Genomic DNA, 16,290 nt, shown 5'->3' with positions numbered 1-16,290 from the left:
CGATAGGCCGATTCCACTTCACGTGTTAACGTGATCACTCCGAATGTGTGGTTGCGCACAAACTTCCTCAGCCAAACAATTTCTTGCGACACAAATAAAACTTCTTCTGCCTCAGTTTTTAAACCCAGCCCCCCCCCCCCGGCTTTTAAGCCAGAAAGGGGGATATTGCGACGGTGTATTCCTTCTGTGGGTCCGTGTACACGCAATGAGAGCATTGTGTGTCCGTGTGTTCCATGCTGGTTAGGTTAACTGTTTAGTCTTGTCATGTGAAAAGTCAGACTTCCATCAACCGAACTTGTTGACAATTATGTTTGGCTATATAGGGGGACTCCAGATGACCTGAGATTTTGATGTCAAAGGTCATCTAGGGGTCAAATGAGGTCGTTGTTGGTTTTGGTTAAGTAAACTGAAAAGTGTTGTCATATGCAAAGTCAGACTTCAATCTCAACCAAACTTTGTAACAATAATCTTTGGGTAGGGGGACTTCAGATGACTTGAGCCATTTGAGGTCAAGGGTCATCTAGGGGTCGAATGAGGTCATTATTGATTTTGGTTGGGTACACTGCTTACCATAACTGAATGTATACTGCCATCATGCCAGGGGGATGCGGAAGTTTTATTCTTAAGTGGTATCGGTGATTGAGAGCGTATAAAAAAATTAATAGGTTGTTACACTTACGCCTTGTCTAACGTTATCTCAATAGTAAATACAACATGTGTATAGATTAAAGTTTAAGTGCGCAGACAGAAAGAATACCAGGTCCGATGTCGGTACAGAAGTGAGCAATAACAGTATCACTCCTACCACAGCGATGCCTAACACTCTGAAAACTAGGTCCTTTTTTGTATGCGGTGCGTGTTGCGCAGTGTTAAATTTCGTTTCTGTAAGTTATTAGACAAGCCCGAATTTTGTCTCTATTCTCGATTAGGAAACACTACCCAACGTGCAGGATGAATTCGTCTGTTCTCTGCCTTTTTCTCCTGGTAGCTGGAGGTAAGAGATATCTTAAAGTCTATCGAAGAGATTTTTCTCCTTATTTTGGAACAACATGTTTACCTGAATGCTGTTTATTCAGGTTGGTCAATTTTGTTTAATATCCAAATTTATTTTACAGCGACGACACTGGCATTGGCAACAACGCCTGCACACACTACCGGTAACAAAGCAACCACAAAAGCGACGGTTCATACCACCACTGAAAGACCGAAGACGACCCATAGTCAGCCCACCACCGCACGAAAGACTACCCATAGTCAGCCCACCACCGCACTGAAGACGACCCATAGTCACCCCACTCCTGCTCCAAAGACGACCCATAGTCAGCCCACCACCGCACCGAAGACGACCCATAGTCACCCCACCACCGCACCGAAGACGACCCATACCCGCCCCACAACTGCACAGAAGACAACCGCTAACCACACGCCCGGAAAAACCACCAAAACCCCAACCCATACCACCGCTGCGTCTGCTAATACCACATCCAATGCAACTGGTTCAACTGTTGGTCCAAAAACACCGGAGCTCACAACAGTTCCCGGACCAGAAAATGTTATACCCACGTAAGTTAAAGTGGGTATATACGTGCTTTTGGGGAGTGGCACCTTGAAAAAATAGATATTTAAAATTGAAGTGATAATTTCCTAGCATTAGTTATGAGTTTTTAAATGAGACATCGGACGAAAACAAATCGCCCTATGACAAGCAATCAATTACTTAATTCCAACTTTTGAATTAGGAGCGGGACGCTCCTAATTCGGATGAAGCCAGCAGGACCTAAGTGTGCGCATCACTTTTGTGACAGTGCGGCTTATGAATGATAATATCAACAGCTGTTCAGATTGTGTGTACAAAAATGTTCGTGTACACCGGGAGTGCAACCTCGTGCCCCGTGGGTACGATCTTGCAGCGCCATGTTGTTTCCCATCATGCCTTGCGCGATCGTAACCCCTGGAATTGTGTAATTTAAATATACCAAAATACGGTATATTATAATTAGGGCTGCAGTTTATCCGTTTTACGTGCCAACGCCATCTTTAAAATGTTAAAAGTTGTGATTTTGAAGAATCAATCCTTTCAAACACAACGTTTGGACGTTGTGTTAATTAGCAAAGATCTGTATTAAATGTACGTACCCCTTTCGTGCCTTTACAACCACAGATACAGGGGTTTTTTTAGCGAAAAACTAGGCTGACATAATCCATATCGTACAGGCTTCGCGACTTTTGAATCATAATTTTTTTTTTCGTACGTGACGTTACGTGCAAAGCTAAGCACGCGAACGCGAGCGCATTATGGGCGCGCCCGGCGTGCAATCTTCGAAATGCCTGCGCAGTACGCTGTGAATAGCCATTCAGTGTCATTTACGTCATCATCACAGCCAGGGGTGTAATGAACGAGCACGCGCCCCTGGAGTCGAGGCTGCCGGAAGTGCGTACTCGTACACAGCTAGTGTCGTACCATTGGACAACGCAATGCATGAATGACATGGAAGTCTTGGAAAACCATTGAGTGTAAAAGACATATCAGAGATTATGATAGAACGTATGAACTGAAGTGTAGCCAGGCTGGTCTGGCTGCATGTATGTATGCCTATATACCTGATCGCGCAGGAGTGTCGCGACCCAGCCTCGATTATTGCGAAGCCGTACCAGGCGAATACAAAACGCGTGTTTCCAAAATTAACATTTTGCATGTAAACATGACTTGTATATAGCTTGAAAACGTCACTTGATATGAATATTTTTAGAATTTCACTCGAAACTATCGGAACTGATGCGCCGTGGCCCTATTCATAATAAAACATTTGGAAAATTGTGAAAAGGCCAAAAAATGCACACAAGCAATTTCATTTCTTGCAGTACATTATATTTGTTTAGAAAAGAAAATCGAAATTTATATTAAAAAAAACACGTATATACAAACTTTAAGTACTAGTTACAGCCAAGTCTTGTCTCACCCATTAAATAAACACGATGACAGATTAGTTTAACAGCTGCTTACACTGAGCTGATACGGGTTCCTTTATAGTTAATACGGCAACGGGCTCAAATGAACACATATTGCGCCCTGGTCAAATTCGTCGTTTATGCTCACAGGGTTCAACGATGTCTTTTCGGGGTTTCTGACATTCGGAAACTATTTTTAGTCACTGCTCCACTCGGATTTCGGAAAACCCACAATAAAAAAAGATATCTTCTATAATTCTTTACGCTGTAATTCCGTTGCAGTTACCAGCTTAAGAATGGCAGCGAGGTCTGCATGTTGTTCGTCTTCAACGCAACATTGACAATCAAATATGAAACTACAAACAATCAGGTGGGCAATTTTGGAAGTCGTCTCCACGACCACGATGATGTACTCAACTTACTCACATCTATGTGAAAAGAATTAACTGTTCGTATTAAACAAGGAAGTACAACTATGTACCGATAAGCTCATTACAGACTGGTCCTTGGCACCTTCTAAGAATATGGGGACCGGTAGCTAGTTCCCGTTTAAAACTGACTGGCTGGATCCAGTGGCGTAGCCAGGAATTTTTCAGTGGGGGGGGGGGGGGGGGGGGGGGCGCTGGGGGGGGGGCTGGAACATTTCATGGGGGGGGGGCGTCATGTAGATCAATGATAACTTTTTTTAGAAACTCAAAATCTCAGTGGGGGGGGGCGACTGGGGTCGACGAGGTCGACGAGGCTGAGGCTGTCCCCCCCCCCCCCCCCCCCCCCCGGCTACGCCACTGGCTGGATCACCTCTGCGTTTGCGTAACATCACTGTTTACTTTTAAAAACGATATTAGCAGCTTTGTGCATGGATGACATTTGAAACATGGCTATCAAAAAACTCTCTCACTCTAAACGAGTAGGTAAAATCGTCAGTGTCTCCACGAAGGCAACTTTCACGCTTTTTAACTGCATAGGCACGATGGGTTTCAAATCCTAAAAAGTGGTGCTCCTCTCTTAATTGATGGTTGCCAGAGATACTTTTGAATTCAGCGAACATTGAAGCTCATCACCACACAAACTGCACGTTAGTGATAAACCTTGTTGTCATTTTGCAATAGGCTGGTTCTGCGCTGCAAATTTTGTTGTGATGTTGCATTCAGGAGGCGGGAATCAGACCAATGTCAGTCCTGCTTATAATTTGAATACATCAGAAGGAAAACAACCAAGAGAATTTGGGGTTACTTGCTAGCTACCTGTCTCAGCTTTCGAAGTCCGAAAAACAATGGAGGGACAGGGAACCAGTCTATATTATACATCATATTTTATGGACAGTGCCCTCAAGCGTCGAATAACCCTGAGCCTGCTTTTTCGAATTTTCGAGGGCCATGGGTTCCCATCATGAAAAGATCAGTTTTGTACGTCTGGGTGTTTTTTGTAACTTCTTTGTACATAATGTAGATAGATTTTTTCTAACATTTGGTCGCTCTATTGTTTATTTTCTTTAGACCGGCGTGGCCACAATTCCCATTGGCGGAAATATCAACGGGACGGACACTGAGTGGACCCTGAATTCAATATGTAGGGGTGATGCATTTAGGTATTTCCAACTTTCTGCAGGCTATGCTGTACCTAACTCCATTGCGACTGGTTATGCGTCCTTGGGTTTCAAATTCGACATGATCCACCCGGATAAGCCCTTCTACAGTTTATGGATCCTGAATGCCACCTGGTCGTATTTCGAGCCGTTCTTCCCACGAGATGTAAAGAACTACGGTAAGTCACTCTGCCTTAGTTTCCATATAAAAGCTGTGCACTTCTGTGGCCTTAAAACTAGAACTGAGATTTGCCTGTGCTTCCTCGTTGTATAGATCTTTTGCCTTCCCTATGCGTTTGCGTACACAGCTATGCAGAGATTAAGCACTCTTCCAAAAGCAACCAGAGACATGAATTGGCTTTAGACATTTTAGACTTGGAAGCAGCGTGGAACAGTAAACAAACAATACAGAACACATTTTAAGTTGGGATTTAAACCACTCAAGCAATAATCTGTAACAAATGTATAAAATTATCTTGCGAATTGTACTAAACCAAGTGTCTATGGCTAATACACCAAACCGTTACAAGTCGATTGATAATCCTTTAGAGCAAAATACTGTCGGCAGTAACTTGTGATGCAAGGAGACTGAGGACTAATACAAGTCCACCCCAATTTAATGGAAGAGATCAGCAAAGATCTCAACTGGGCAAGACACATGAATCAAGTCACAAACAAAGCAAATAAAGTCCTGGGTCTTCTAGAAAGAAACATCCACTCATGCAGCAAATCAGTCAAGAAAACAGCCTACAAGACCCACATCAGACCGAAGCTTGAGTAATGCGCATCGATATGGGATCCTTATCACAACAACTCCAAGACATATATCTTGCTTGGTCAAAAATGACTGTAGTAGGACATTAAGTGTTACAAATAATATCATCATGCTGTCATGCTCCAACGGGAACCTGTCAAAAGTCGTCACACCAACCCACGCTTTATCTTCAAGTTCACAACATAACTCCATCAAATGTCAAAGGTCGTCAGAACATTCAAGACTGCAAAACGGGCCCAATATCTTAGAAACTCCACCATTCAACAAAAACTGTTACCAGCATTCATTTTACCCGAGAACGGGGGTAACGTGTAACAACATGATTTATACCTGAAATATGACGGTATTACTAAACTAGTTTTGAAAAGGTCAATGTTTGAGCTGATGTTTCTGCTTTCTTAATACCGCTACACTTTTTTACACAGGAAAAGAAGTGTGGGCAGCTAACGCATCTGTGTACGCGGGCACGATGGGGAAGACGTTTGGGTGCCAGACCCTCAAAGTCAAACTGACCAGTAATCCGAAGCTAGATGTGTCGATCATTCTGGATCACGTGATGTTACAGCCTTACGCGGACCATGCCAACGGTACATTTGGTGACGGTAAGTAAAAACAACTGCACGGTTACCATGAGGTTAACCTTGCTGAGCACCAAACAGGTCTTCAAAAATAAGGCCCTGTAGTTACAACTTTAACAGCAACATGCCCGTCTCAAAAAAGCCAGCCATTGCGTACACCATCCACAAAACTCAACAAAAGCAATACATGTGCACCCCTTCCCTTGCTTTTCATATTAAATTTGTGGCGGAAAATTTTTGGACCCACTTTTTGGGGAACACCACATTTTTTGCCCCCCCCCCCCTCCCCTTCAATAAAATAATAATAATAAAATGTATTCTGGATCCGGTGTCACATGAAAATCCGACTCCTATGAAAATCGGACCCCTATTTCCCTATTATTGGTTGATCCCTCGCACGTGACAGGTCACTCTCCCGAAACGATCCTAAAAATAGCATAGTATCGTAGTCACGCGTGCGCAGTACTACCAATGAGTCCACATTTCATGGAGTCGGATATTCACGCTACACCGGCCTTGTTTAATAGTGACCAACAAACTACATTTACTCCCAAACCACTTCTTTAGACATTTAAAATTGTTCAATTTTTTTGGACAACCGAGGGCGCTGTTGATGTGATATCATCTCAGGAAGACACTGTTCAGTTTAAGGGTTTTCTGTTCAAATTGTTAACCAAGAAAACGCTCGTTGAAAACATTTATGAAAGACGTTTGCTCAAGGGCTTCCTGCCATGTTCTGCCACAACATCGAATCGCCAAAGAAAAGAGCATTAACGACAAAAACAACAACAATTCTGGCAAATGTTGCAATAGCTGTAACATTGAAGTTTCTGCCTGAAACGAGATCACACGTTTGCTCATGAATATGGAAATTCGCATTAGCATGAAAAAACAAAATACCCTTCCAAAACGGCAAAACGATAATTTAAAATAAGGTTAAAAAGGTGCATTTCAAGGATTGCATTTAACAAAAAAATACATTGCGTGGGCCATTTAAAGTCCTTTCCTTGCCATGTCATTTTTTTGGTTTGTTCCCAGCAAATGATTGTGCAAAGAACTCAGTGAAATCAGCCCTTGAGAAAATGCTGAGAAAATCAATTCAATACACGCCCGTGTTTTTCCCCCCTTGTTACAGTGGAAGAGTGTACTAAGCCAAACCCGACGACCATGGAGCCGACCACAGCCAACGCAACTATGGCCACCACGGCGTTCCCTCATCCCCCCACCAAGCCCAGCCCCAACAACGGGGGCATGATCGCCGGCATAGTCATCGGTGTGTTGGCCTTTGTCGTCCTCATCATTGGAATCGCCGTGTTCGTGGTCAGGAAGCGGAGGATGAAGGAAGCAGCCTACGGCCACCTCGACGAGGAACACAAGGATTACGTTCACTAGCTCAGCGTCCTGAAGCGCCAGGAAGTCTACAGTTTTGGACTATTGATAAAATGGCTTCTGATCCTTGTTATAATTGAAAGTGTTTTTAAAGCTATAGTCCATCATTTGTAATTAGTGCATTTTGTTCGTTTGAAGCAACAAAAGAGTTCAAAATCTAATAAAGGATACTAAGCAACTAACCTGAAAAAGTAACAGCTAAGCTTCAGCTGTACATTCCGAGAAAAACCAGCATTCTAAGATCTCAATTTCAAATCAAAAGTTACTGAATCATGTTTTGAATTGCAGCTATACGCGACGTCGCGCACTGGTCCGACGAATTATAACAACCGCGCGCGCGTGTGCGTCGTTCCAATACTTGCGCGCGCTGCGCTGAATAACAAAACGAAATACTAATTTAAATTTTCCTACGGTGCTTCTTAAGAATCACCGTTGGAAATGCCTTCTTTCGTTGATTACTTCAAAATGACAGCTTCCCAGAAAGAATAATTTCACAGGGAGTTTAGTTCCCTTACTATCTTTCAACTAAGTATGTTTTTCAACAATAATTACGCCAGTTACTTTTCGGATGGCTGCAAATGATGGACTATAGCTTTAACAGACGAAGTGCGCGAGTTTTACAGGTGCTTTGTTCACCCCAGGAATTTATACATGTAGGCCCCTATATAATATTCTAGTCTCACTCCCAGCAGAGGCGGATCAAGGAATTTTCGCTTGGGGGGGGGGGGGTATTTTCAACAGGAAACATGCAATTCTGAAATGTAGACAGGTTTTTTTTTCTCCAGAAACTTGACCTCCGAAAAATCAATAGCTGTGGGGGGTGTGGGCCGTTGGGTGGGCTCGTACCATACTTTCAATGGGGGTGCTGTTCAAATCGGACTATTGTTAACACTGTATTACATAATAGTGTACAAATACCCCCTAACCAAGCTGGCTCTGTCCGTATTTTGTGCACAGGCGGACATTATAACCAGTACAATTGTTTGGGGTGTTAGAGGGGGGGGGGGGGGTCGCATTATTTTTAAGGAATTTCTATGAACAAAGTTTTTGATAGAGCTGGGGGTGACCTATAAGCAGCCCCCCCCCCCTGGATCCGTGCCTGCCAAGACCAAAAAATATTCTTAGGTCGGGTAGCCGCCACTGCTCGGTTTCGTTTCCAATTTGGCTTAATCATTAAAAGCTTTTAATGTTCCGATCAAATAAAAAAATGCCTTATATCAAACAATTTGATATGTCTGTAAGAAAACATTGACTGATGTTGAACTGGAATCTCCAAAGTAAGAGACCCAATTAGCAGGCGAAGACGAAATGGAGAAGCCCAGTTTTGGATGTTAACCGTCGTCAGATTCTAAATAGTACACATTAGTTTCAGCTCGCCCCTCGTACAATCCGATAATTTCCAGTTTTTAAAATGCAAACAATGAATTTATGAACTCATCTTTTTTTTTTAAATATGCATGGCAGGTAAATACAGCCTATTTGTATCCGGAAATACCAGAGCGCTATCTGAGAGTGTTGACGAAATGCATTCGGTAAACTTCGGGCATTTTTGGAAACGGAAGGAATTGTTTGATCATGTGATATTGGCGGCTGCCTGACCTAATGATCGTCAGAAATAGTCAGAATCATTTGGTCTGGGAACCAGACTAATAACATACAAATTATCAACATTGATATAGTGAAAAGAAATTGTAAATATGAGGCTTATGAAACTATTTTGATCGAGAAGTCCGACTATGCATGCGCTTTTCATTGTGAAATCTCCTTTTATATCTGTATTATCACAACTTGGATCAAAGTATGCCTCGTTGGAGAGTCCATAATCTTCTACATTTAATAAGCTTTTTTTTGCTTAAGTTAATAATCAAAATTTTATGACATTCACTATTACGATTGATCAATTGAAAATCTCCCAACGCAATTTGAAACTACTATTTGAATATTTGCCAAATAATCTTCAACAAGTTCTTTTGATTGGATTTGGAAATTTAGTATTTGAAAATTTTGTATTTAATATATGTAATTCTGCAATTGTAACATGTATAGAACCGCTTCAAGAAATATAGAAAGATTTAACATTACATAACTATAATCAGATGCTATGCTTTCAGTGGATTTCCAGAAATTAAAAAAATATATATTTTCGTGGTCTTAACTTTTTAAGTGCCTTAAAATAGTGGCGGCTCAAGTCTCGTGTGCTTTATTTTAAAGGACAGAAAACTGGAAAAAAAATTAATCTATATAAACCTGTGAACAATTTTAGTTATTTAATTTTTCATGTTTGAAATTATGGAAAACATTTGTTGACAATATTCTTGACAACACATGCAATTGTTGACTCAGTTGTTGTTGACATAATTACCGGTGGTTATTATTGTATTGAAGTTTGCGGCCATCTGATTCAGGAATTAAGGTCAAAGGCGTAGCCCGGCCCAGACGGGGGAGGGTATATTTACTCCCTTCCCCACCCCGCCCCTAATATTTGTTGAAAGGTCTGCCTTTTTGCATTCAAGTGCCCATTTTTTTCACCGACATTTATCCCCTCCCCCAAATATTTGTAGAGAGTGTCATGTTGTTTTTTTAGAATCAATCAGGTGCCTTTTTCAATTATAAGTGCCTTTTTTTCGAATTTCGCGCGATCGTTGGCAATTGTATCTCCATGAAAAGCGGAATCTATTATCAGACAGTGCGCATTATCGTCCGGTTTGAACAGCGCCCCCATTGAAATATGGTACAGCCTTCCCCTCCCCCCCCCCCCCCCACCCCTGTTTATTTTACAAAGGCCAAAAAATCAGGAGAAAAATCCCTGTCTTCCATTCAGCACGGTTGTGCGAGCGCCCCGTTTACTATTTACCTAAACGGTAAAAACTGTTTACCCCCTCCCAATAAACACGACCTTGCTACGCCTATGAAGGTTATCTCAGCAGTAAATAAGCATGAGTCAATAAGCATGGGTTGAGATCAAAGTTTAAGTGTGCAGAAAGAACAGGTCCAATGTCGGTACAAAATTGAGCAAAAGGCCTATAGACCGACCACAGTGACTGCGTAATAACAATCTGAAACCATTCAGGTATTTTTCGGTACAAAGTGTGCGTTGCGCAGTGTTCAATTTCGTTCTGTGCTAATCAGACAAGCCCGAATTTCGTCTCTATTCTTGATTAGGAAACGATACTCAACGTGCAGGATGAATGCGTCTGTTGTTTTCCTTTTCCTCGTGGTAGCTGGAGGTAAGAGATATCGAAAGATCTAGACAGATTTTCTTCATAGTCACAAAAGACAGTATTTTACAGGCAACTAGGAGGCCAACCATGATGCACTACAAGCTTAAGGAACTCATGGGTATAGAAAAAAATACTTTTCTTGCAGGGCTGGCGTAGCAAAGTATTTTTTATTGGGAGGGTAAAAAGTTTGTGAAAAGGGCACTCGCACATCCGTGCTGAAATGTACACAAGTGTTTTTCTTTTCTCCAGACACTTCGTAAAGTCAAAAAGGGGGGGGGGGGGGGGGGGGGGGGGAGGGGGTGGGACTGGTACCAGCTTCTAATAACAATGTGTTTGACTGAATGTTATTCTTCTCCAGTACGACGATCGACCGAGGGTATTATGAAGACATTCAAAGCACGTAATTATCTCGTACGTACGTCATGATATTACGTACGTACTACGTACGTCATAATATTACGCACGCACGTGATAATATTACATATACTCACGTGATAGTACAACATACGCACGTTAACTTTCTTACGCACTTCACAATATTACGTACGTGCGTAATAAGAAGCAAAAGTCTGGATGTTCCCGATGCCCCCTATCTTTCTTGGGTTTTTTGGTAGGTCATAGATTTTATCATGTTAACTTTACTTTTTCTTTTCTTCTTATACGTTAAATTTCAAATATTATCCTTTTTGTTTTACAGCATTATTACTTTAAGTTTTTATCTTTCATTGATAGTTTAAGTTCAAGATGGGCTGTACAGCCTTTCCACAACCCATGACTTTGTCAAAAATTTATTATAATAATAATATGTGTCTTCTTAATACAGGGTTCGCATTTTGTTTAAATATCAAAATTTAATTTATAGGGGCGACACTGACATTGTCAACAACAACGACTGGCCCCACGACCCAACGTTCCACTACCACAGCACAAAAGACGACCCATAGTCTTCCCACCACCGCACCGAAGACGACCCATAGTCAGCCCACCACCGCACCGAAGACGACCCATAGTCAGCCCACCACCGCACCGAAGACATATCAATTTGTTTATGGCAAAAACCGCTCCTATTATTTTACCTGATTCAACCGATTTTGCGCATAGCACGATTGTAACAAAATGTAATACAAATGCGCGTACGCGCAACGTGTACTGTGTGTGGACGTGAGCGGCCGGCCGGCGTGACAAGATTTGAGCGTAGTGTACGCACGTACAACGCAATGCCCACGACGTATTTGAGCAGGGTTATGATTGGCGATCATCTTCTTCAATCCTCAATGTACGGGCCTTAACAATGTCCAATCAAAATACATGTTAGATAATTAGTTAGACCAGAACTTTCCCTAACAACACTTTTTTTAACAATGCCGTACGGTGGCGCTGTTTGTGTTTACGGCGAGTTGAAGCGGTGCGGGTTTACTGAAAACCTCGATTTACACACAGAATCGTGTTAAATTCTGCTAAAACAACAATATATATCCTGAAAAGTACGGGCTTTGTTTTTAATATAAATTCAATATTTTATATCAGTATGATGTAGAATAAAATTATCTGTCTTATATTCTTTTAACAAATCAAAGCGGTGCTCCGTTTTCCGATGGTGTACAAAAACAAACAATCGAGGCGCCGTTTTTGATGGCAATTCCCATAGCGGAAAAATCAGTTCCTGTGTGGACGCTCGAAAAGGAGCGCTCACGAATTGATATGCGACCCATACTCAGCCCACCACCTCACCAAAGACGACCGCTAGACACACGTCCGAAAAACCAACCGAAACCCCGGCCGATACCACCGCTGCGGATGCTAATACGACATCCAATGCAACCGGTTCAACTGTTGGTGCCACTACACCGGCAAGCACTACCCGACCTGGACCAGAAAAGGTTATACCAAGGTATAAAGTGTCCACGAAGTTAATTTTTCGGAGGAACATACGTTGTGCAACTTTCTACCCCTCATAAATGTATGCAAACGCCTTTGACATCCCTCTTAGGTTACTTGTATTAAAAAGTACACATCCTCAAACATTTCCAAACTTTTCGAGATAACTGAGGGCACTTTTGCTGTGGTGTCATTTCAGTAAGACGCTGTTCAGCTTTGCGTTTTCTGTTCAAATTATGAACCCCAAAATTTACTTATAGAAAAAAATTGCCAGGAAAAAACAGCGAAATACCAAAGAAAAGAAAATTTACGACAGCGCAATAACTAAAATTCTGTCTAATTTTGATGCTGAGAGCTCTGTTACATTGAGGTTTATGTCTGAAATGACATCAAACTTTTGCTCATGAATATGGAAATTTTCTTCAGCATAAAAACCGAAAAAGGCACATTAACACCCTGGACCAAGTTATTTTCAAGGAATGCATTTTAAAACATTTCGTTGCATGGGTCATTTAAAGTACTTGTGGTCGACAAGAGACGTTACTTCAGCTAAATCGTCTAAGACTTAGGAAGCACCCTGTTTTTCTGGGGGAAGTAACTGATATGAAAAAAAAAAACAATTGTAGGATTATGAAATATTAATGTTCTCGAGACCAAACGTTTCATTATACGAAGAAGTTCAATCAAAATAAAAAAAGACTTTCGCCAAATAATATTTCTGTCATGAATACCCTGAGTGATGTATTTTCGTTTTCGTATGTGCAGCATATAAGCTTGGGGATTTTCTGAATGACGTTCGTTTAAGACTAATTCGGGTTTTGGGTGTTTTTTTTTTTACATATCTGCATGTAAAAATCTTGTTTCAGCTACCAGTTTGAGAATGGCAGCGAGGTTATGATGTTGTTCGTCCTGAACGCAACGCTGAAAGTTAGATACAACACCACAAACAATGAGGTGAGTGGCCTTTTTTTTTTTAATTAAACTCCTTACTGATTGTTTTGGGCAAACAGCGCCATCTATGTTATGCACGGAGCCAATAGGTGCCATCAGGATTAGTATAAATTGTAATCGATAAAAAAAAACTTGGTAAACACATACACCACCACTCCTTTGATTACAGGTAGCAAGATGTGTGTTGTTGATTCAAGACTGGGGAATCAATTAATGAATTAATAAGATAATGAATCGCTGGTCGTCACTTTAATTTTAGTTTTTAGGCCATCACCAAACGGTCGGTATCAAATGAGGGAATGATGGTCATTGTGATTTTGGCAAGGTATCCACCCCTGTAGTTGGGAAATATGTGATAACATTGCAGCGGTGGCAGCTTTTTGGATGCTATCACTTTTTCAAAAAAAATGGCAGCCAAAACATGCTTGTTACCACATATAATTAATCCTGTTCAAGCATATTGGCGGCCGTTTTGAAGAAAAACAATTAAAAGTAATAACACAAAAACTACCACCGCTCACACAACAAAGCTATCTCACATTTTCCAATTCTAGAAAGTGATTGCAACAAAATTGCTATGAACATTGCTCTTTTCGATCATTTGATACCGGTGGCCCAATTTTTGAACCGAAGCTGATATTTCCCTCATTTTGATCTTGCTTTGTGCAGACTGGCGAGGTCACTATTCCCTTTGGCGGGAAAATCAACGCAACGGGAGTCGAGTGGACTACAAATGGATCGGGTTGGTCCCCCAATGATGTTCTCAGGGATTTTAGAATCGTGACATATTTTGATGTGCCGGATTCCAATTCAACCCGTGGTTTCTTGGGGTTGTGGCTCGATTTCCAGAGGAGCTTTCCGGGGCCAAACGTCCCAAAGTATCCCCTTTACAACCTTAGTGTAACCGCCCTCTGGGGTTATTACGAACCGATCTTCCCGGGAGATGTAGTGGACTACGGTAAGTTTTGAGCATCTCGTTGTTATTGAAGTGGGGGGGGGGGTAGATTACATGAAGTCGTACCAAGTTTGTGTAACGTGATATCCTCAATGATTAGGTGATATACCAAATTGAAAGACAAATTTACTGTACCCAATATACGACTAAGACTTGGTCAGGAACACTTCTATGGGAAGAATTGTTATCTATACGCAAAAACCTGTTAATATAGCAAATCCGGTATAAGGTGATATGAACCGGCCTTTACTCGTCTTATATTCCGCAATATTTCGGCATGATATCTCAACTGTAATAAAATGGCACCTCAAGAACTCCATAATTTTACTTTCACTGTGCAGTTGCCTTTCGATATCAGACTTGGGGGGGGGGGGGGGGTTACTAAACTGCTTGAGCGTCTATTCATCGTTTCTTATTCATATTTCTCCATCTTGTAAACAGGGAAAGATGGATCCGCAGGGGTGCAGAATTTGTACACGGGTACAATAGGAAAGGCGTACAGGTGCGCAAACTGGACGATCACGAAAGGACCGGCAACTATCATTATGGATCACGTGATGTTACAGCCTTTTGCGGACTATGCAAATGGAACTTTCGGCGATGGTAAGGCCCCTCTCCCCCCCCCCCCCCCCCCCCCCCCCGTCCCCTCCAAAAAAAAACCCGAAGGTCACACGTTTATGGATATCGCTAAAGTACAAGACGAGGCCACTCAAAGGTGTGGGCAATAACTTAGAAAGAACAGTAGAAAATGGAATAAGTCATAGTGACAGCAAGTACATGTTCTCATTTTTGTTTTGGATTGTCAAATTATAGGGAGGAAGTAAGTACGATCCAAGAGTTCCAAAGACAGTCGTCACTAGACAAAATATCTAGACAGTTAATTTTACTCAGAAATTATATTGTGATAGGCAGTTTAATGAAATCCACTCCTAACCTCTTCTTTTTATTTTTTTACAGAAGTGGAAGACTGTATGGAAAGCCCGACGACTATGACAACGCCTCATCCCCCCACCAAGCCCAGCCCCAACAACGCGGGCATGATCGCCGGCATAGTCATCGGTGTGTTGGCCTTTGTCGTCCTCATCTTAGGGATCGCCGTGTACGTGGTCAGGAAGCGGAGGGTGAAGGAGGTGTCTTACGGTAGCTTGGAAAGTGAAACGGCACGATTTTCACCAGATCAGCATCAGTAGAGTGAGGACATCTACGGCCTTGGACATTTTGATAAAACGGTGTCATATGAAAATCGGACTCTTTTTCCCATTTATTGGTTAAACCCTCTCACGTGACCGGTCCCTCTCCTAATTATCCATGCATGAGCATGCGCAATTCCACCAATGAGTCCGTATTTCATAAAACCTAAATTCATGCTACGTACACTGGCACCGAATCGCAGTTTGCGAATAAGCCACGCCCCTTAGACAACGCTATGGAATTGTATACTTTTACTTTTGTTTGTATCAGAATATGTGTGTTCCGCGTCCATTTGTTTATCATGTAATTGGACAGTATTTCACAAGCTGCGTTGACGCGATTTTACCGCGATAAGTTAATTGAAAGCACTTTTAACAGACGTAGCGCGTGAACAACAGAGGGCGTTGTTCATCCCAGGATTGAACGCGTGTACATACAATTCCAATTATCAGAACTGATATAGTGAACAGATTTAGTAAAATAAGAGGCTTACTTTTTTCTCTGTATTTTTTACGACTTGGATCAAAGTATACGCCCCTTTGGAAAAGTCCGATCTTGTACACTGAGGGCCTAAATTGCAACATTTCGTACTATTATTTTGGCAGCTTCTTGTTCAAAAAAAGTTAATGATCATAAATTTGAGATGTATTATGATTGATTAATACAGAATCGCCAAGCACAATTTAAATATGAATTTTTGCCGAATAAATTTCAAGAAGTTCTTTTGATCAGATTTGGAAATTTGTGTCATTGACTTAAATCTGTGCTTTTTTTGAAAGGATAAAATATTTACCGTTACTGAGATGCTATACGGAAAG

At 41.6% G+C, this 16,290-nt stretch overlaps 2 protein-coding genes across 3 annotated transcripts; both read left to right on the top strand.

Moving 5' to 3' along the window:
- The first annotated feature begins 639 nt into the window (after positions 1–639).
- LOC119724181 (mucin-3A-like) lies at positions 640–7,375 on the top strand. Its single transcript, XM_038195119.1, has 6 exons — positions 640–994; positions 1,116–1,563; positions 3,232–3,319; positions 4,446–4,713; positions 5,735–5,911; positions 7,023–7,375. The coding sequence occupies exons 1-6, from the start codon at positions 952–954 to the stop codon at positions 7,277–7,279; spliced, it is 1,281 nt and encodes a 426-aa protein (XP_038051047.1). The 5' UTR covers positions 640–951; the 3' UTR covers positions 7,280–7,375.
- Positions 7,376–10,242: 2,867 nt separating this feature from the next.
- LOC119724180 lies at positions 10,243–15,583 on the top strand. Of its 2 annotated transcripts, none has more exons than XM_038195118.1 (7): positions 10,243–10,503; positions 11,360–11,530; positions 12,202–12,388; positions 13,242–13,329; positions 13,996–14,284; positions 14,723–14,884; positions 15,242–15,583. In XM_038195118.1, the coding sequence occupies exons 1-7, from the start codon at positions 10,461–10,463 to the stop codon at positions 15,469–15,471; spliced, it is 1,170 nt and encodes a 389-aa protein (XP_038051046.1). In that variant the 5' UTR covers positions 10,243–10,460; the 3' UTR covers positions 15,472–15,583. The 2 variants fall into 2 exon arrangements, with proteins under 2 accessions (XP_038051046.1, XP_038051045.1); XM_038195117.1 differs by having other exon boundaries at positions 15,239–15,583.
- The last annotated feature ends 707 nt before the right edge of the window (positions 15,584–16,290 follow it).

Source organism: Patiria miniata, unplaced genomic scaffold (genome assembly GCF_015706575.1).
Source record: "Patiria miniata isolate m_02_andy unplaced genomic scaffold, ASM1570657v1 HiC_scaffold_18, whole genome shotgun sequence".
Taxonomy (NCBI): domain Eukaryota; kingdom Metazoa; phylum Echinodermata; class Asteroidea; order Valvatida; family Asterinidae; genus Patiria; species Patiria miniata.
Note: the sequence above shows the minus strand (reverse complement) of the source record. Positions and strands in the feature narration are given on the sequence as shown.